This window comes from Chrysemys picta, chromosome 2, assembly GCF_011386835.1.
Source record: "Chrysemys picta bellii isolate R12L10 chromosome 2, ASM1138683v2, whole genome shotgun sequence".
Taxonomy (NCBI): domain Eukaryota; kingdom Metazoa; phylum Chordata; order Testudines; family Emydidae; genus Chrysemys; species Chrysemys picta.
In genome coordinates this window covers 78,439,069-78,461,355 of record NC_088792.1, presented here as the reverse complement: position 1 = coordinate 78,461,355, position 22,287 = coordinate 78,439,069, and the positions used below count along the sequence as shown (strand labels likewise).

The window sequence follows — 22,287 nt, the reverse complement described above, 5'->3', positions numbered from 1 at the left end:
GAAAAAACCCATTAAGCTATTAACTGTGCAGTTAAAGATAGATGAGGTGTATATGAATGATCAGTTAGCTAATACTGGAGTGTGGATCTCACCACTTTTAGAACTAAATGCAAAACTAAGTTTAGCTTTACTTCAATATTTTTTTTGTACTCAAAATAAAAACCCACACTTAATCAAAACAAGCAACTTGCTCTGATCTTTAAAGGGTGAGATACAATTTCAATTTTTAAAAAATTGTAGGTGTTCAGCTCTGAAGGTGATGATTGTGGCATAAGAAACACTGTAGAGAGCTAATTGTTTACAGCAGTTTACAAGCTCTGTTGCTGAAACAGGAAGAAACAGTGTGCTGTAAGGCTTAAAAGGTTTAGCACAAATGCAGTGGATCTTGTAAGAGTTGAGGAGTTTACAGACTGTGTGTGTAACACTGGGACCCTATTAGAGGCACTTGGAGCATGGAGGGGCAAAATTCTTTGTTCAAGTTTGTTAGCTGAAAAAGCCAAATAGTGTCAACATGCAAAGCATGGGTACCTGGAAATAGTCCACCTTGGAAATTCTGTCTGATTAGATGACTATTTCTGAATGAAGAAGCTGACAAGATCCACTGAGGAAGCTCTTATCTGAGCAACCAAGTGACCATGTTAGCAAGTGTTAGCTGTTCGGTGAGCCAGTGCACCTTGCAGTATGAATCAGTCAACTAGCTCTATATTAAACAGAACAAGCTCCCCAGTAGTAGAGTCCTCTGCTGGTCCAGTAGACCTAAGCTTGTTCAAATTTTGAGGGAGACAACTGACTTTCAGATAACAGAATTCTGGTCAACCAGACTTCAGATAACAGAGGTTTGACTGTGGCACAATGATTTTGTAATCTCTCCTGGTCAAGCCTGTAGTGTGTTTAACCTGTACACAATTGATAGCTCAATGTTTTTCCTTTTATTCCTTTAGGTGAAACAAAACCAACAACAAAATGAGGAAATTAAATGCAAAATGGATGTCTTCTACAGTATTAACTCAACCACCTTGGACATTTGTATATGTAGTATAAATGTGTATAGCATCAGGAAGTGGTCCTTTATAAATATGACAAATCCCTGTCCTGAAGATATTACAATCTAGGGCCATGATCCTATAGTGTAAACATTCCTGCCTATACATACATTAATGCATGTGAGCAGTCCCATTAACTTTATAGCCCATTCCCATAGTCTGATCTGTATGTATGGACTTTTATGTTCTCAGTGAGTCCCACTCTTGTCAATGTGGCTGTGCAAGGGAAAGGGTCCTCATTTGCAAATCTCTTTGCAGCATCCAGGACCATACAGAGTAAAGCCCCTGTTCTCCAAATACTTAAACATGTGCTTACTTCTTGGCACAAAAGGAAAGCATGTGCATAAATATTTGCAGGACAGAGCTAAAAGAGGAGGAGGAGGAGGAGGAATGATATACAATCTGTTTACCCTATTTTTCTTTTTCCTATTTTGCTCATTTATTTTATTAGCTTTTGCCTTTTAACTGTTTGTTTCATACCCTGTTTATGTCCAGATTTGACAGTTTCAGCACTTTCCGAATATTTTAATTTATATATTTGTACCCGTTTTGGCTTTGTAGCTCATTTCTAACTCTAACCCTACCTCATTTTCATTTTTTTAAATCTCTCTTCAGTATTTTGTTTCCCTTATTATTTGTAAAACATCATGTATCTTTTCATGTATGGTGCATTAAAGCACACCAAATATACACAGTTCAAGCAATCTAGCTGAGTTAACAGTGAAGCAGCAACTTTTCCTCTTGGAATTTCCTGCCTTTTGAGAGCTTGGTTAAAACACTAAACCTTTATTTAATTTTTTTTGGTGCAAACTTCATATTACATTAAGGCTAGTTTTGTGTATTTACTTATCTTCTTAAAGAGCTCTTAAATACTAATCCTAGAATCCTTTCACCCACCCCTTACATTTTGATACAGGATTTCTTGTTGTTTTAATTTTAAACTGGATCACAGGTATGAGGTTTAGTCAATAAATAGTTGTCCAGGACATAACAAAAGGGGTTATTTAAACTGAGTGACTTAAGGCTTAGAACTATATTTTTAATTAGATAATAATTAATAATAATAAAGTTGTATAATTGTCCTCTCCATAGCTTTTAACATCAAGTCGCTCCTTCTTTACAATGAGAATCACATGATTACACGTATAAAAGACAAAATAAAATAATCACAATTAGTACACATAAACCTATCTAGCAGTTATAGAACTAATTAATATAAAGACGGACAGACAACGCATTATAAGCCTTAAAATACTATAAGCAGCCCTCGCAGTCTTAAAAAGCCGAATTACTAGAAGATTCAGGAATCCACGGCTGCTAGGGAAAGAGGCAGTACAGAAAAGCCAGCACTAGTAAGAGGGTTAATGTTTCCTGTTTGCCTTTAAACCCCCCTCCCCCTAGCCACCCCCTCAGAGCTCAGGCGGAAGTGAGTTCGCTCCTTTGGAGATTAAAAGGATTCCGAACTCTGATCAGTTTCAATAACAGGCGTCCAGAGAGAGGGAAAAGGAGAGGGCGCGTACCCAGACCACGAGCTGCCCGGAGCCCCTGCAAAAGCCATGCTCTCAAACACAACCTGAGGAGAAAGCAACCACCCCAAGCCCCCACCGCGACAAAGAGGGGAAGGGGAGAAGCCACCCATTTCCCCCCTCCCCCCCGTGCGATGGCTCTGCTGGAATCCAACATTATCTGTATCACTTGGGATTCTGCTGCTGCTGAGTGAGTAATTGCTATTGCTGCCGCTGTTGCTAATTCAAACCCGGTGCCAATCGCTAGTGGATTTGGTTGTGCAAATTGCGGGGGAAGCGCTTTTTTTTTACTCTTGTTTCTTAATAAAACACTACACGAAGAGGCGAGATGACAAAGGAAATGTGATCCCAGTCGTTGCAGAGGCTCAGGCGAGCGAGCGAGAACCGGAGAGGACGAGGGGGGTGAGCGTGGGACTCTCGGATAGCATTGCACAGCGGCTCCAATTTGTGCATGCGAATATAATACACCCCCCATGAATAATTCAGGGCGGCCGGCGGGGACCTGCCGCTGCTACTCTACCCGGCGGCTACCGCTGCTGCTACAGCGTGTGCGAGCCACCCCGAGCCTGCCCGGGCTGCGAGTCTAGAGGGGAGACCGCGTGCTGGAGCGAGCCGGTCTGGGGCTGACCCGAAGCGGGAGCGGAGCCAGCCCAGGAGGGCGTGCGGGCAGCGGCTCAGGGCGATCCAGGGCTGGGGAGAACGCGCCCACCAGGACCGAGGAGCACCGAAGCGACCCGCTGCTCGCTGCAGTGTTGGGTGTCTCTCTTTATTGCATCCCGCCAGCCTGAGTGTCTCCCGGGGGGGTCCGGCACCAACACCGCCCTCCATCCCCATCCCCCAGTCATGCGGTGGTGGAGCAGGCGTCGGCGGGGGAGGGCTGGAGCCGGAGGAGTCTGCTTGGCCACTGTGTTTCAGTGTCTCTGCCTCTCCTAGAGCTGGACTGAGCCGCAAAAAGGGGAAAACAAACAAAATATTTCTCTCCTTTCCCTTCTCCTCCTCCCCCCCCCCCGAGAGGAGCTAACTTGGAAGCCCTTTGCCTCGCCGCCCAGCAGCCCCTCGGGGTCAGAGGGGGGCTTGCCCCGCAGACCCCCCGGCGCTATTCTCCGGCTGCTGAGGAAATCGGAGCCGAACCTCCCGCAGCGCTAGGTCCAGTTCACGCTGGATTTGGGGGGGGGGGGTTTACAGGAGTGGCGCCCATGCACTTGAAGAAGAACATAGTCACCAACCACGTTGTAGAAGTGCCGACCCCGGGGGAAAGAGGCAGACTCTGTGTCAGCCAGTGACTAGTTTTGGGAAATCGATACAATTTGTCCAATGCGGACCGGGATCGGAAGCTAAGTACGGGTAGGGAAGGCAGACTCCATTGGCCACCAGCGAACGGGACAACCGCACCCAGCGCCCCCCACCTCCCCCGGGGGCGAGGCGCTCCGAGGATCCGGCTCCCTGCAGACACCGACTAATAATCGATGCCAAGCGATTTGCAATCCGGTTTCTCCATGAGTCCCTACTGCTGAGGCGCTTGCACGCCGCGGCTCGTGCCCCCCTCCCCCCGCAGCCAGGCCGCTTGCAAATGGCTTCGTTTCCCGAGGCGGACTTCCAGCTATGCCCGCTGTGCAAGGAGATGTGCGGCTCGCCGGCTCCCATCTCCTCCAACTCCTCCACCTCCTCCTCCTCCTCGCAGACCTCCAACTCCTCCTCGGCGGGCGGCTCGTCCTGCGCCCCGTCCCGCCGCCTGCACGTCCTGCCCTGCCTGCACGCCTTCTGCCGCCAGTGCCTGGAGGCGCAGCGCCAGCACCCGGCCGCGGGGGACGCGCTCAAGCTGCGCTGCCCCATCTGCGACCAGAAGGTGGTGATCTCGGAGCCCTCGGGCATGGACGCGCTGCCCTCCTCCAACTTCCTCCTCAGCAACCTGCTGGACGTGGTGGTGGTGGCGGCCGCCGCCGCCGAGGAACAGAAGAACAACGGCCGGGGAGGGGGAGGCGGCGGCGGCAGCAGCAACAACCGGCACCACCACCCCCGCCAGCAGCAGCAGCAGCACCGCTCGGCCGGCAGCGGCTCGTCCCCCGCCGCCGCCTCTGCGATCGCCCCGTCCCCGTCCTCCTCCGGCGGGGGCGGCTCGGCCTCACTGCTGCTCCGGCGGCCGCACAGCCGGCAGGGCGAGCCCCGCTGCAGCTCCTGCGACGAGGGCAACGCGGCCAGCTCGCGCTGCCTGGACTGCCAGGAGCACCTGTGCGACAACTGCGTGCGGGCGCACCAGCGCGTCCGCCTCACCAAGGACCATTTCATCGAGCGCTTCGGCGGGGCGCCCGGCTCCGCCGCCGCCGCCGCTCCCGGGCCGGCTGCCCAGCTCGCCCTCGGCCAGCCCTACCCCGCCGCGCCCTACAGCATCCTCGCCTCCGTCTTCCCGGACCGGGCCAGCTACTGCCAGCACCACGACGACGAGGTGAGCCCCGCGCGCGCCCCCCTCCCTCCCCCGGGCGGCTCCGGCGCCTTTGGCAGCGCTGGGCTGGAGTCCGCGGGATTTCACTCCCCCGGGGCTGCCCCTTCCCGCGCGCCCCGTCCCCCTCCGGTCTCTCGTGGAGCTGTCCGCGCTCACCCGACTGAGCCGCCTTAGAACCCGGGAACGCCGGGCTCAATGTGCGCCGGCCGCCTACGCCGAGCTGCCCGCTCGCCTTTCTGCCTCGGGCCCCTTCTCCCAGCTCTTCCCGGCGGGTGCCATGGAGTCCCTTAGCCCTTCTGGGGCTCCAGGTTCCCTCCGCCTGCACCCGGAGAGGGCAGCCGGCTGCTACTCGGCTCTTGCCTGGACTCTGTTCCCACCAGCCCGGGGGTCCTCTTGATTCCTTTCCCTTCGGCTAGCTGTCCCTGTTAGCCCTTGGAAACCTAGTCGGAAATATTCAAGGGGGTGGGGGAGCTGGTTAGAGTGTCTTCATTTTCCCATCAGAAACATCAGTGTTACAACTAAGTGTCTCGTGGGTAACGCTGGCTACGGTAAACGGGGAGAGGATATTTGCGTTCAGAACAAGCACTTCCGAATGGGCCTGAAAGCCGGATGCGCTTTAAGTTCTTGCCCAGAAACGTGTTTACTGGCTGGCAGCGAGAATGTACTGGTTTGCTTTAGACTGTCCTGTATGGGAGGCTTCCCACCTCAACTGCACCCTCCTGCCTTAATCAAAGGGCGGGGAAGAGAGGAGTTCTAAACCTTCTTCCACTTCCATTTGGTTTCAGTTGGAGATGGGCTCATTGTTTCTAGTCCCCATGAGTGTGGTTTCAGTTTTTTTGTTTGATTTGTTTAACAGCACTATCTATAAACGTTTATCGTTTCATTTGAACCGCTAGAAGACCCACCAATGTTCTGAACAGTTCACTTGGTATTGTAAATATAAATATTTCAGAGGAAGAAGTATTGACTTTAGGGATCAAACATCTATTTTTGCTAACCTAAAAGGTGAAAAGTTGTCATTGGGTCCCATTGCTTACTTCAAAAGATGGTGCATGTTTAAAATTTTTGTTTTTGTGGTGGGGAAATTAGGCATAGAGTATGATTGTGAATCTGCCTTCTGGTCAGACCTGTGAGGTAGCTTTTTTGCTTTTAATTATGCAGTGGTGTGATATCCTGGGACCCACAGGGCTACTAGAGAGACAAGGTGAGTGAGAGAGTTTTATTGGGCCAGCTTCTATTGGTCTCTCACCCACCTTGTCATTTACTTTTTTGTGGAGGAGAGGGGTGGTTGGGAATGGGGGGTGGAGAATGTATGCTTTCCACAGCACAAACTGCTTTTATAGGCTTAAATAGTTTGGGTAATGGATTTCCCCTAAAACTTGAAAGCACATATAGTGAAATTAGAAACAGAGTCTTAAAGAGTCCCTGAATCTCAAGTTTATAGCTGATCAAATTTTTGAAATACATGGTAAGCTGGCTTGAAGGGATGGGGAATCATACACTCCCCCCACCTCCAAAAAAAAAGTTTAAAAACCAAATAGCATGTAGAACTGTATTTTTAAAAATCTGGAGAGATTTGTTGGAATGCAGAGAATATTTAGATAGTCAAGTTTACTGTATTTAACTCCAGGAGTAAGATTGCTTACTGTTAAGACTTAACACCATCCAAATGGATACTTAACAGTAAAGATGACAGACTTGTCTCCGAGATATTGATGTTGCATTAGCAAGACTATGAATACTCTACCGTAGAAGCAGAAAACCATTAAAAGGTGTTGGGAGAAGAGAATGTGATGCAGTAGGGAAAAACAAACTTTCAAAGGAAGTAATCAGTTTTGGCAAATGTATTAATACTTGTCTACATACTCCTGGTTAAGATTATAGCCATATCTTTATAATACAAAGGAGATAGGAGTTTGATCTTGCCAAGCCCTTGCTTAATCTAGTCTAATCTTTTTTAAAATAATATCTCCTTGTATAATAATTTTTGGTGGCTATATTTTCTTAAAGGCGTTCGTCGTGAAAACAAACATTTTCAACATGCAGCTGAAATGTCTATGCCTGTTCTAAAATAGTAACAATGTGTCAGCTTGGACTGACTTAATTTAAAACTGGAAAATGGCACTCCTCTCTTTCCCTTCCCTCTTTGGAGCTTAGCATGATGCCTCAGTGGAATTTTCCATTAACTTCATTGTTCAGGATGATTTACTCCCTTCTAGTTATTTTTGTGTTGATTCTGTACTACTTTTGGAGATAAGATCCCTGCCTGAAGACTGAATGAGTGCAGAAAAATTCCATGGACGCTGCTGAATAAATATCTTTTCAATTGGTTGAAAAACTGGATGCGTTGGGAAGTGTTAGTTCTATTTAGTAGGGACAGCTAGGCTACTAGAGTTTATGCCAATGTAATTCTAACTGATTTGTTCTCTAGTTCCAGTTTTTTTTATAAGGTTGTCAGAGGAGCAAAGAACAGAACATTTAAATTTAATAGAATGAGTGTTTAGAAAAGCATGTTTTGGAGAAGGGGGGAGGGCCAATGAGAGGAAATGCAAAAATCTCCTCATTAGCACTTGGACCTCCTGTAGTGCTTGCAAAATTTCTCTGTGCCTACTAGTGGATGTCCTAAATAGCTATCAGTGTAAAATCCAGAATGGGGTAGCCGATGATTACCATTTGAAACAATACTTGTTCAGCATTAAGGGCCAGATAATTTCCTTCCTTTAAAAAGTGGCCCATAGTGCTTTAGTTTAGACCAGACTTATTGGATGTGTGATAATAACTGTAGTGAAATTCATTCACTCTTTTAAGTGTTCTTAAAGTTCTTTGTCACAATTTCCTACCAAAGCACAGCCACATGCAGTAAGACTATGAGAAGAGTGGTGTTACAGCTTCCAAAGTGAGTGCTCCATACTCTCCAGCAACAAGCTAAGGGCAGTTCAGGAGCTCGAGCTCCCACTTGGTTAAATTCCAAGGGAGGAGTAAGCCATCTTGCATTCTTATTTTTATTTTAGATGTATGTCTTTTCTACATAAAAACGTTTTCCGGGGTACTTTTAAAAGTTTATTACATGAGCAACAGAGCTCCTCCTGTGATGGTCATCCTCTTCTATAAAACGTCACTCTGACTTCTTTGTAAAATGTCAAATGTTTCATATTCCTACATTCGAAGCTGTAATGTAAATGAATCTATGAAATTAGTAATATATTTGTAGCATTTCATTATTGAACAACTAATTGATTAGCTAGATGGTGTCGTGCTGGTATATTAACTGGTGCACATGTGGTGTCTGATAAATGAATAATAAGTACTTAGTATTTTCAAAGACCATCCTCTGGAAGAAACCTTGTAATCATTCTACAGAAACATAACTGACAAAGAACTAAAAATTTATGGTAGCAAAACTATACTGCATGGGGAAGAGTGGCTGAGAAACGGTGAGAATTGTCATCTTGTTAACAAAATGCATTGTTAAATGAGGGTTTTTACTTTTGGTAGCATCTAATGATGTAAGTAACAAAAGCCAGGAAACTCCAAAGGAAGGCTAGAGTGGCAGCCTCACCTTGGGATCTTCTTGCTCTAACAGTGGTTTTAAAACACATTAAGTACACATGCATTAGAGCTAGGATAGAGGTCAGTATTATGGATAGTTACATGTTCACAGTTTCAGAATTGAAGTACCCAGGGTCCTTGGGACTGGAAGTTAAAGTTACAACAAGATCAACATAGTCATTCAGCCTTTTACTGTAGATACTTGAAGTTTCTTGTGGTCTGTTTGGGAGGGTCTCCTTAGATAAGTTGGGTTTTGTTCTGCTCTATGCTGTTGATGCACAGAAGACTACACAGCTGTGTTGTGTACTATGACTATTTCTATACAAAGTTATTGATAGGGCCCTACCAAACTTATGGCCATGGAAAATGCATCATGGACTGTGAAATCTGGTCTTGTGTGGTTTTGTCTTGTACTATACAGATTTCATGGGGGAGACCAGTGTTTCTCAAATTGGGGGACCTCACCCAAAAGGGCATTGCAGGGGGATTGCAAGGTTATTTTGGTGGGGAGGGGGGAGGTGTCATGGTATTGCCATCTGTACTTCTCTGCTCTGAAGGTAGCGCAACAGCTAGAGGGTGGTGGCTGCTGACTGAGGGCCCTGCACTGCAGGCAGCAGCGCAGAAGTAAGGGTGGCAATATTCTACCATGTCATTCTTTCTTCTGCGCCCTACTCTGAAGGCAGTGCCGCCGCTAGCACAGAAATAAGGGTAACAGTACTGCAACACCCACCCACCCACTACGCTTGTGACCACCACATAGTTCCCTTTTGCGTCCGGACCCCTATAATTACAACACCATGAAATTTCAGATTTAAATAGCTGAAATTATGAAATTTACTATTTTAAATATCCTATGATCGTGAAATTGACCAAAATGGACTGATTTTTGGTAGGGGCTGTAGTTATTGACAATTCAATGAGACTTTATTGAACACTGAAAATTGCTTAGAGCCCCATTTTCTTGAATGTTTTAATGTGATAATGTTGTACTTAGGGAAAAATGAAGCAAACTGGGTTTTAATCTTGTTTATGTAGACTATTTCTGTTCAGGACTAAGGGCTTGTCTAGATGTGAACTTAAGTCAAATTGACTACAGGTGTGAATTAAAGTGCATCAAATCCCTGCGTGGATGCCCTCATTCAAAAGTAAAGTGGCCTTTGTTTAGCTTAATTCACAAGTGAACTAAAACAACTTTCTTTCAGAATAAAGTGTTCACATAGGAGCTTAATGTGCTTTGTAAAGTGCCTTGAGATTTGTGGCTGAAAGGTGCTATGTAAAAACCCAATATTAAGCAAAATTTAGTGTCTGGGTTTGTTGACAATATCAAATTTGAAGAATTTCTTAGCTATAATAGTTTTGGGCATTATTGTAATGCTAAGCGCTGCACACAGATGCATCCTTATTAAACATGGCTCTACTTCAGGAAGTAACTTTTAAAAAGGCATTGTGGGGTTCAGGGTTTGGGTCCCAATGATAACTCTTATCAAGTGAGCTCAGCTGATATTCCTTAGTTGGCCTGCTATTTAAGTGACCTTTTTAATTTTTTTTCCCTACATAATTGACAGTTGTTAGTTCTGCACCTCGGCTATGCTTGAGCTCTCTGTTGTCTCCTAGTATTTGCAGAGGGCTAACTAATTGTCACTTAAACCATTCTCATGAAGCACAAAATCAAGTGGTAACCACACCTCACTCTTAAAGGGTGTCTACAGGGTTTTTTGTTTTTGTTTTTTGTTTCATGCACAAAATTTTCAATCACTACTACAAGTTCAGTTGTGTTGCTGGTAACGATAGGCGGGTTAGTGTAGAGGCAATACCATCAATTGCCAGGAGCCATCTACATTAGTGTCCCCATTATTACTGGCTTTGTTGCTCTCACTGGCTCAGCTCCATTTGAAAATGGGGCTGGGAGGGAGATGGGGAAGCCTAGTGTATAGGGTTACCATTCGTCCGGATTCCCCCGGACATGTCCGGCTTTTTCGGGTTAAAAATAGCGTCCGGGGGGAATTTGTCACTGTCCGGACTTCCCCTCCTCCCCCGCCCCCATGCAGAGCGTGCGCGCGGCTTACAAAGCAGCCGGTGCTCCAACAGCCAAAGCCAGAGCCCTGCTTGCACTTCCCCCTCCTCCCTCCTGAAACTTGACACCCCCCCTCTTCTCCCTCCCCCTCCCTGCACTCACAGATCGCCGGCGGCCGTTCGTCTGGAGCTCCGAGCCTGCTGCCCTCCCCCGCTGTCGAGCACGTGGCTCTGCAGCACAGTAAGGGGGCTGGGGGTCAGAGAAGCGGCAGGGAGGTTCTGGGGGGGGGTAATCAAGAGACAGGGAGCATGGGGGAGGGTTGGATGGGTCAGGGAGTTCGGGGGGGCTGTCTGGGGGTTGGGGGTGTAAGGTTTTGGGTAGTCAGGGTACAGGTGGGGGGGTCTCAGTAGGGGGCAGTTAGGGGACAAGGAGCGGGGTGTGTGTGTTTGGGAGTTCTGGGGGGGGGCTGTCTGGGGGTTGGGGGTGTAAGGTTTTGGGCAGTCAGGGTACAGGTGGGGGGGGTCTCAGGAGGGGGCAGTTAGGGGACAAGGAACAGGGAGGCTTAGGTAGGGGGTGGGGTTCTGGAGGGCAGTTAGGAGCACAGGTCCCAGGAGGGGGCAGTCAGGGGACAAGGAGCGGGGGGGGTCGGGAGTTCGGGGCGGGCTTTCTGGGGGAGGGTGGATAAGGTTTTGGGCAGTCAGGGTACAGGTAGGAGGTAGGGTCCTGGGGGACAGTTGGGGGGGGGTCTTAGGAGGGGGCAGTTAGGGGACAAGGAACAGGGAGTCTTAGATAGGGGGTGGGGTTCTGGAGGGCAGTTAGGAGCAGGGGTCCCAGGAGGGGACAGTCAGGGGACAGGGAGCAGAGGGGTTTAGATGGGTCAGGAGTTCTGGGGGGGGGGGGCTGTCAGGGGACAAGAGGCAGGGAGGCTTAGGGAGGGGGTGGAGTCCTGGGGGGCAGTCAGGGGACAAGGAGTGGGGGAGAGGGTTGGGGGTTCTGAGGGGGCAGGAAGTGGGAGGGAGTGGAAGGGGCAGGGGCGGGGCTAGGACAGGATGGGGGCGGGGCTAGGACAGGGGCGGGGCTAGGGTGGGGCTCCTCCCGTCCTCTTTTTTGATTGTTGAAATATGGTAACCCTACTAGTGTAGTCAAGGTCTTTGCAATGTTGGCTCTTCGATGATCACAGGTGCCTTAAACAGTAAAAAAAAAAAAAAACCAACAAAAAACATTTTTCTTTTGTTTATCAGAAGATCCTATTTTAAATTTGCAACTGAACGGCGCCTCTCCCCCCCCGCCCCCTTAAATTCACACCTGGAGTTAATTTGGCTTGTCTTCCTGTGTAGACATGCCCTTAGTCCTGAACAGAAATAGTCTACATAACATGATTGTAGTCCACTAGGGGCAAATTTTTGTTTGTTGCTCAATAAATACTTTAATTTAGAAGAATACTAAACCAGGACACTATGTAGCCTATTCTCTCTCCTCCCAGTGCACATGTTTAGAGCAGTGCTAACCCTCTTCATTTTACAAGTGTAGAGGTAAATCTCTTCAGCCGTCCAACTTTTGTAACATGATGCACAAATTTTACTCGTTGCAGAACAGTGCTCTGATATTACAGTGAAAGAATCTTCTGTTTCTGAGGATTAGATGGGTATGTATTGGACTGCTGTGTTGCTTGCTGATTCTTCCAGAAGTTTCTCTGGTCCCAAACTTTTCATATCTAACATACAGTGACTTCAAATGAATCTTGTGTTTTAAACATCAGAGGGGTAGCCATGTTAGTCTGTATCCACAAAAACAACGAGGAGTCCGATGGCACCTAAAAGACTAACAGATTTATTTGGGCATAAGCTTTCGTGGGTAAAAATCCCACTTCTTCAGATGCATGCTCCTCATTGTTTTTGTTTTAAACCTGTAATTTTTCCTCTTCCGTGCTTCATCACACTGAGATTCTTACTTTTTACTAGTATGTGTTTTTTGTTGTTTTTTAACATGGCCAGTTTGATTTCCTTGTTATGGTAACAAGCACCATACAGTCTTTGTCCAAACATTCCTACTGTAATTCTCAGCATTTTTGGCTAAACAAACTGGAAATCTTATTATTCTGGTGTCCAGCAAATTCTGATATCACTACTTTTTTTGCCTAATTAAGCATGACTTCAGACCGTTTCCACTGAAACAAAACTTGGAGAAACTCAAAGTCCCTGAAACTGTTTATATAAGTGCTTTTTTGTGGGTGGGTGATTGTTTGTTTTGTTTTTCTTTAAAAAAAGACCAAGTCTGTCTCTTTTAGAAGTTGGCAACACTGGCTAGAAATTGTATGCAGACTAAACTACAAATTGCTGAGTATGTAATAGATTACACGAAAAACACAGTGAAGATATGCATATTGTGTGCATGTACAAGCTGCTCATTGGTGTATAGAGATCAAAAATCATGAGTCCGATTTTCTCCCCCCCCCCCCTTTGTTTTGTTAAAGAAAATTATATTGTGGATTTTTTTAGTCTCTTGAAGTTTTTTTTTTAATTCTGTTGGGTGTATGTGAGAGAGTTAGTGTTACACTTGGGAGAAGACCATTGGGAAAGGTGGTTTTTTGGCCCTGCTGCAGGAGCTTTCACCCCCACATCTGCCCATTCCCTCCGCAGCAATTAATCCTGTCCCCCCCCCTTCTCTCTCAGCCCCCAGCCTCATCGCTGCTCCTCTTAGGGTTCTTCGGGTGCAGAAGGGGAGGAGGAGAGGTACTTCCTCAGGGCCGGCTTTAGGATCTGCGGGGCCTGATTTGAATACCCGGCGGCGGTCCGGGTCTTCGGCGGCACTTCGGTGGCGGGGGGTCCGCTCTGGGTCTTCCGCGGCACTGAAGGACCCTCCCGCCACTGAAATGCCGCCAAAGACCCGGAGTGGACCGCCTCTGGGTGAGTAAGAAAAATTAAAAGGTTGCCTAAGGCGCGGGGCCCGATTCCGGGGAATCGGCCTAAAGCCAGCCCTGACTGTCCTGCCTGTGTTTCTCCAAGTAGGGGAAGAGGGAGTGGAGCTATGCTGAGCTGCTGGTTTGCTCTCCCAAGAGGGAGCAAAGAATGAGCAAGGGGAGAGACTGCCAGCTTCGAGCAGGGCTGAATTTCACGAGGGGGTTGGAGCGTCTCTTGTCATGGGGAAACCAGCTCCCGCACCTTCTGAAATCCTGTTGCTTGCAAACAAATTGCAAGAGTTGGCAACACTATATATTTACCACACACATCAAAACTGATGGCTTGCAGTACAAATCCTGCGCTAGATGGACAATGCATGGTGACATCAAGACTGATGCGTACATGGGTAAGATGTAAGGGGCCATCTACTGTCTGGCCCTCAGTGTGGCATGACTGTGCAAGCCGTTTTTAATACAATATTAATTATTTAGAATCTTTGTTTTTACAAATACATTGAGATTTTTTTAAATGTTTTTTAAATATTCTACTTTTTATAGGTTTGATCAGTTATACAATGACAAATCGAATGTTTTAAAATAAAATGAAATCATAACTGCAAGTAGCTAGGTGTAATTTTATTATTCTTGTTTCCCTGGGCCCTCCCACAGCTCCCTTTCTCCTGCTGCCATGACCCTCTGCTCCTTACATAGGGATGAAGGCAGGGCAGTGGCAAGGACCGGTCTGGTCCTTCACAGGGTCTCTTGCCCACAGCTGTGCACCCCTGTTTTCAAACCAACTCTGAAAAATCACAGGAGCAAAGGAACTTTTTGCATCTTCACTAGAGCTCCTGCTGCAGGCTCCTGGTGTGTGACTCATAATAAATTGGCAAGAGTTGGCAACATTAATATCAACACTGAGAACTCCTGTCTGATTCAGTACTGTTTAACATTAAAATCTGTGAGTTCAGATGCCTTTCTTACAATTGTTTTTCTTCTCTTCAAAAGAGAAATTAAGAGATGTCAGAACTGTGGATTTTGTGGGGGTTAGGTTTTTTTTTTTTTTTTTTTTTTTTGCTGTAGCAGTTAGATCTTGTATTGCATTACAGTTTACCTTTTTAAAGGCTGTTTTCATACATAACTAGAAAACTCAAATGTACCTACATCTGCTACATTAACAGCTTAACACCTTTTAAAATTGTGCCAGCTGGTTGTGTGGTGTAACTTGGGCTCCCCCTAGGACATACTACAACCAGCTAGCTTATGTTAAACTATGCCTATACTAGGTGCTAAGTTGTTTCAAATTTAACTTCAATTAAATAAATTTAAAAAACACTTTTTTTCCTAGCCTCCATAATGTCAAGAGTATATGATCTTCAAATGGCTTGCTATGTTGCTATTATGTAGACTTGACAGTATTAGATTTTTATTATTTTGATGGATAATAGAGGCTTATTCTTAAGCAATTTAATTTTTTTTTCTCTCAAATTCAGTTTCAGGAAATTATGGAGGGGACAGACAATTTAATGATAGACATTGAGATTCAAAAAGTTAAAACTTCATACATCATTATAATGCAAATTGTCAACATCACATGACCAAAATTTACAAAGTAAATATCCTAAACTCAACAAATCATACCTGTTTTACTATTCATTCACTAGTCCATTTCGAACCAGCCTAATTCAAAAGTCTACATCACTGGATTTTGACTAAGTTCTGAAGCAGCATTTTTCCTTTTTTGTCTACATTTCTGTTTATTATTGGTGGAAGTGTGTGTTTTTGTCCGTTTGTGTGTACAGTGAAATTGATGTGTATCAATTAAAAAATATGTAATCCTTCCAAGCCTACTGTTACTGCTTTCCTACCAGATCCATTGCTTATCTCTTTTCAAAAACAATGCACACACATGCTGATGAACTGCAGGAACTGTTACAGGGTTTTTTCACCCCTGCTCTTGAATGCACAAAGAAATTGTCTTGGGATTTTTGCCTAGGATGGCAGGCTAATGCAGGTAGACTTTTACCCCTTCTATTTAGTTTTTCGTTTTCGACTATCTCTCACTATTATGTGAGTTAATTATAGCTACAAAGCTTCACAATTCCCCCTAGAAAGTAGCTTTAAAATTCCTGAAAATAAATATATATTAAACACCCCATCACCCAAGCAATCTTTAGAATATGCTGCACTAGAGAACCACTTATTTGTCTCTGAAACGTAAATTATGACTACATAATACAACCTATCATGTCAAGGGACCTGGTAATATTGTTTTCTTACAGTATGATTCTGTTTAGTAGTATGGATGGATTATGAGTAGCCATTGGACTAGTTAGTATTGGTCTCTGTCATGGGACAAGCTTAATATTAATCTTTTGTGATCTTGATCCATGTCATGTCAGGTAACTGGGTGCAGGGTGTCAAGATAAAGACCTTCTAGCACATCTGTGTTGCAAATTTTACGTGGTACTGGAAGTAAATGATATGCTTACAAATAATAGAGCAAATGAAGCCACTTGAATCCCTCACTGTGGAAGGGAACTATTCTATATCGACTTTTAATATGCTCATTGCTAGGGCCCTACCAAATTCACGGCCATGAAAAAAGTGTAATGGACTGTGAAATCTGGTCTTTTGTGTGCTTTAACCTTATACTATACAGATTTCATGGGGGAGACCAGCGTTTACCAAATTAGTGGTCCTGACACACAAGGGAGTTGCAGGGGCGTCACAAAGTTATTTTAGTGGGATTGCGGTATTGCCACCCTTGCTTCTGCACTACCTTCAGAGCTCGGGGGGGGGGGGGGGCGGGGGGAGTGGGGAGAGGGTTGGAGAGTGGTGGCTGTTGGCTGGGTGACTAGCTATGAAGGCAGTGCCATGCCAGCAGCAACTCAGATGTAATGGTGGCAATACCATACCGTGTCGCCCTTACTTCTGCGCTGCTGCTTTTAGAGCTGGAGGGCCATAGAGTGGCGACTGAGGGCCCAGCTCTGCAGGCAGCAGTAAGGGTGGCAATACTATGCCATCCTTACTTCTGTGCTGCTGCTGGCGGCGGCTCTACCTTCAGAGCTGGGCTCCCGGCCAGCAGCTGCTGCTCTCCGGCTGCCCAGCTCTGAATGCAGCGCTGCTTCCAGCAGCAGTGCAGAAGTAAGGGTAGCATTACCACAACTCTATTCTCTTCCCCCCCCTCCCCCCAATAACCTTGCGAACCCCACCGCAACTCCTTTTTGGGTCAGGATCCCTACAACTACAGAACCATGAAATTTCAGATTTAGATATCTGAAATCATGAAATTTATGAATTTTTAAAATCTTATGACTGTGAAATTGACCAAACAGAGCCATGAATTTGGTGGGGCTCTACTCATCGCTGTAGCCTCTGAGCTTTCAGTAGTGAATTAAGCAACATGACTACACATTTGTCATGTGGTGTTTGTTCTCTCATCTCTTCCCAGAGGGAAAAGCATGTGCAGTGGAGTGTCTTGTTGGGTAGGTGGGTTTGCTCTCTCTTTTTCCCCCATGCCAGTGCCTCCAAGCTTTTCTTAAGAGCAAATGTTATTGCAAAGAAATTAGAGAAGAATCAAGGATGTCACTTGGGAAAGACACAGCTTTTTACAAGAAACCGTCTGGCAAGTTAGATCATAGATTTGTAGTAAAGCTCAATGTAATAGAGCTAAATTGTGGGAATAGATGAACGAAATGGAAGCTAAATTATTTGTTGCAACTGATAACCAGGCCAAAATTTAAACCACAAATGGATGCGACCCTGATGCAACTCAAGAGAGCAATGGGCATTGTTGAGCTGATGAAAATTGTGCCTCTCAAATTAGAATATTGGCGAGCAGTGAAAACTGAAATGCACCTAACTAAAAAATACCAAAGCACAAAGACTGAATACAAAGGCAAACAAATAGCAGATACCAGATTTGTTGACACATTTATTGGAAACTAACTGCAACGTGACAAAAGTGCAAGGGGTTTGGTGTCACAAATGCAATAAAAACAATGTCTCTGAGACCATAAACTCTTGGGAGGCCTTATAACACAAACCGTTGAGCAGAGCCAAAGAAGTTCTGTTGGAGCCAGGCATGGATGCTGCCTCTGATAGTAAGGAATCAGTCTGAAAACAGCAGTAACTACAGGGAACCATGCAAAATAATTACTGAAACCATGAGAGCCTTGAAACTGCCTTAGTCCAAGGTTGGCACCAATCTAATTTAAAATAGGAATGATTACAAGTGTCCTAATACTTGACTATTTTTGCTTTTCTTTGTAGTAACTGTTTGCCCATGTGGCAAAGCCATTGAAGTTCAAAGGTGGTGGCTATTGACAAACCTTCACTCAGAAGAAGCAGAATATATCTACTTTGTTCGAAATTCAGGTCATCTATTCTGATCTCCATCTTAGATGCTCCTATGTGCACTTGTATGAACTGGCCGTCTGTGGTGGCTTTTCTTTCTCCTGACTCATAAGCTACTGGTTTCCTTTTCAGGAACTGTATAGAGACTCTTAGGGTATTTCTACACTGCAATTAGACACCTGCGGCAGGCCCTTGCCAGCTGATTCAGGCTCGTGGAAGTCGGGCTGTGGGGCTCTTTAATTGCAGTGTAGACATCTGGGTTCAGGCTGGAGCCCAGGTTCTAGGACCTTGCAAAGTGGGAGGGTCCCTGAGCTTGGGCTGCAGCCTGAGAACAGAAGCTTACACTGCAAACAGACACCCCTGCAGTCTGAGTCATCTGGCATGGGTCAGCCGCAGGTTTTTATTTTTTATTTTTTTTATTGCAGTGTAGACATAACCTCAGTAGAGAGAGAGGTGGTGATGAATGGATGCAGGCAAGCTCACTTGCTTGGCGAAGGCTTCACTCAGGTCTCTTAGGTGTTAATTGTCATTATCTACTAAAATGAGTAATATTTCATCTTCAAACTGTATCCATTACAGGGCTTACTTTAGGAGTGATGAAGTTGGTCTTCCCTCTCCATACATGCCAAACAACCAGGTGTAGTAACGTTGAGTCAGAATTTTCAAAGATATTTAGGTGACTAAAGATATGGATAAGTGCCTCACGCCAATCTGAGTTATACTTGTAGGTGCTTCTGAAAATCCCATCTGCCTCTTTAGGCATCTAAAATGCCTTTGAAAATCTGGCTATTTGTTCCCCAAATGATAAGTAGTCTGAAACGAAATAGACTGCTTGAGAGAAAGTTCAGTCAGCAGAACATGTAAAATAAGATAAAGACATGTTTGTAGAAAAGATGAGTGAAAAATTCTTGAGTTGAGAGTCTTTAGATGAGGCTTAACCAGGAAAAACTATTAATCTCGCTGGAGAAGGAATTCATCTACCTTCCTTCCTTGTGGGCAGAGGTGACCTGAAATCTTTTGGAGGTTGAACTTCTAGTTCCTTATTCTAGCAACCATTGGCAACAATCAGCCACCCACTGCTATCCCTCACAGATTCTGTCAGTCTGAAAAAAGGTAAAGAACATTGGCTGTATGTCAGATAATTACTGGTGCTGACATTTTATATTGTCCTCATTAGACTTCAGAGTTAAAATGAATGGGAGTAGGCTAGGACTAAAACAATATTCCAAGAGGTAATTTGTAGACGTGAGCAGATGGGATAGCAGCAGTCACAGTCTGAAAGTTATGTTCTTGGGCTAGAAAGCTTAATTTTATAAATGAGAGCTTCTGATGAGACAGATTCTGCTTACTATTCTGTGGCAGGATAATTACAATGAACATAGACCCATTGTTCATCTTGCTATGGGCCTTGTGGCATTGGCTGCATATTGGTGAGTTCAACATGTGCAACCTAAATAATACTTTGTGGTTGGCCACTTAAGTTTGCAGGGACATGCTGTACACAAGGGTTTGGACTGGTTCCAAAGACTCTTCTTACACGATCTATTCTTTCATCATTGTGTCATGTCCATAATGGCCAGTGATGTGAGATGTCAGATTGCTCACAATATGTACTGGTATTCTGACTTTATGTTCATTGATAAAGCCACACTTAGAGTTGTATATCTTTTTGGTGTAAGAAAGGGGGAATCGTGTGTGTATGTATATATAATAAAATAAGCTTAATGTTGCCATCAAAATGAAAAATGTATTACACTTTGAACTAGGCTTAAACAATTAGACTAATGAATATCCTTGTTTTCATATCACAATTCTGTTCATTAATCTTGCATGTGGCAGGGTAATTGCATACTGCATTGTATTAAATGGACCCTTCTGTTTGTTATAGTCTGTTTGATTTGGAGGTCATTCAGGGTGTCAAAACTGCTTTCTAGCTTTATTTCATTACAAATGTGATTCCAGCTGTTGCTTCAAGCCCATACTTATACAGAGCAACACAGTTAGAACCAAGACCTAAGACATAGTAAACAATAAATTTCTTGAGAACCTACATTTAACTCTGGCATTTCCAAGTCAAATATAGTTACTCACGAAAAGCTTCATTTTGTAAAAACTAGTGTCCGTGTTTAAATCTATGATGTAACCCTTTGAGTCTTTTCTAGGATTTTTCAGTTTGGAAAAGAGGAGACTAAGGGGGTTATGATAGAGCTATATAAAATCATGAGTGGTATGGAGAAAGTGAATAAGGAAAAGTTATTTACTTGTTCCCATAATATAAGAAGTAGGGGCCACCAAATGAAATTAATGGGCAGCAGGTTTAAAACAAATAAAAGGAAGTTCTTTACCCAGCACACAGTCAACCTATTGAACTCCTTGCCTGAGGAGGTTGTGAAGGCTAGGACTATAACAGGGTTTAAAAGAGAACTGGATAAATTCATGGAGGTGAAGTCCATTAATGGCTATTAGCCAGGATGGGTAAGGAATGGTGTCCCTAGCCTCTATTTGTCAGAGGGTGGAGATGGATGGCAGGAGAGAGATCACTTGATCATTACCTGTTAGGTTCACTCCCTCTGGGACACCTGGCATTGGTCACTGTTGGTAGACAGGATACTGGACTGGATGGGCCTTTGGTCTGACCCAGTATGGCTGTTATGTTCTTCTTGACTGGCCTAATTTTCCTAACCAGTTATCCCCTGTTACATTTACCCAATGGGGAGCAAAGGGAGCAACTGCAGAACTAAGGCTAAGGGAATCTCTGCTAAACTTGCAAAGTTGGAAGACTGGGTGGGGAAAAAAGATAGTGCAGGATTCGGACAGGAAGCTGAAATTAACTGACCAATGTCTCTGAGCAAGAAAACAGTTTGCTTGCTTTGATTACTATATAAAATAAAACTTAAAGGTACCAAACTATAGTTTCCTTCCTCTCGTTCACCTCTTCTCCCCATCCCACAAATTGAAACCTAGTTCCGTAGGCCAGGAGAAGGGATTAAATGACTCAACTATTCTGAAATCCTTTTTGGACAAAGGAGCCATAGCTTCCATTTTTCTGTCAGCATTTTTTTTTTTTTTCAGTGGGGAGGCATATTACTTTATGGGATCAGAAATCAGCAGAAGGTCTACTTCAGTGGTCCCCAATCTTTTCTGTGGGGCGGACACCGGACGACTAGCCGCCGAGGACCATGGACGCCGGACAAGCAGCCGCCAAAATGCCACCGTGAAGCGGCAACATCAAGAGGCATTGCTGCCAAAATGAGGCTGAAATTTGTGAAGCGGCAACGTCAAGAGGCATCCTCGAGAGGCGTTGCTGCTGAAATTCCGCCGAAATTCGGTGGCATTTTGGCGGTAGCGCTTCTTGACATTGCTGCTTCTCAGCGGCATTTCGGTGGCTGCTTGTCCGGCAGCCAGTAGGTGGGCACCATGGTGCCCGCAGGCACCACGTTGGGGACCCCTGCTCTACTTGATCTTTAGTGAGTACTTTGTTACTTCTGTGTCATCTCCTTGCTTGAGAAAATGACTGGAAAGATTTGCTGAGTATATTAGAAGCTTCAGTCGTGGACCAGGTCTTCATTGCACTAGGCTGTGTGTACACAAACCGTGCATGTTCCCTCTCTCCTTTACCCCAGCTATCTTCCCCCCCCCACCCCCCCGGCCCAAACACAAGACCTCAGCTCAGAAAGAGGCCTCCAGGAGGCTCTGTAAGTCCTACTATGACCCGTACTATGGGGTTAGGGATCAATGGTACCTTGCTGGGGCCTGTATCTGTTCCGTTATATGCCCCCTAGCCATATGTGGGCCCATGGAATCCATGCATTTGGGACCCAGACTGAGGACCCTGGGCACTGTCTTCCAGAGATCACCTCCAAGGGAGGCGTCTCAGCCCCCTGTTGCTTAACAGGAACAGTTGGTATTGTCAGATTCACTGATAGCATCTTCATTTTCACATGAGGCAGTGGCATCAGTCTCTCCTCTCCCCCAGATGATTATAGACATGCCAGAAGCTCTTGAGGAGGATTATAGAAACCCTCCAGATCCCACTGGGAAATGTTCAGGACCCTCCCACCCATAAGCTTCTAGACATTCTCCGCTCTATGGCTTCTTCTAAAGTGGTGCTCACAGTCAATTAGTCCATATGGGAGCTTGCTAAAGCTGTTTGGCACACACCAGCTACCTGTGCCCTGTTGCTAAAGCGGGCTGAGAAGAAGTACTTTGTGCCCTCTAAAGGGACTGAATTCTTGTTCTCTCACTCTATCCTGAGGTACCTCGTGGTCCAGGCTGTAATGGAGCGACAGAGGCTGTACCAGTCCAGGCCCGCTCCCTTGGTCCATGTCACAGTTGATCTCCCCTTTAAGAGGAACAGCCTGTTCAGTGAAAAAACTGTGTTGCTTCACTCCCTCAAGGACTCTCATGCCATGCTCTGCTCCTTGGGAACATACACCCTGGCATCTTGCAGGAAAAATTCT

At 45.4% G+C, this 22,287-nt stretch overlaps 1 protein-coding gene across 1 annotated transcript in view; it reads left to right on the top strand.

Annotated features, from left to right (window-relative positions):
• The first annotated feature begins 2,121 nt into the window (after positions 1 to 2,121).
• TRIM71 (tripartite motif containing 71) overlaps positions 2,122 to 22,287 on the top strand; it is a 96,909-nt gene continuing 76,743 nt past the window's right edge. The window contains exon 1 of the mRNA XM_005278697.4: positions 2,122 to 5,012. Coding sequence (XP_005278754.1) covers positions 4,140 to 5,012 — 873 coding nt within the window. The 5' untranslated portion in view covers positions 2,122 to 4,139. The remainder of the gene's footprint in view (positions 5,013 to 22,287) is intronic.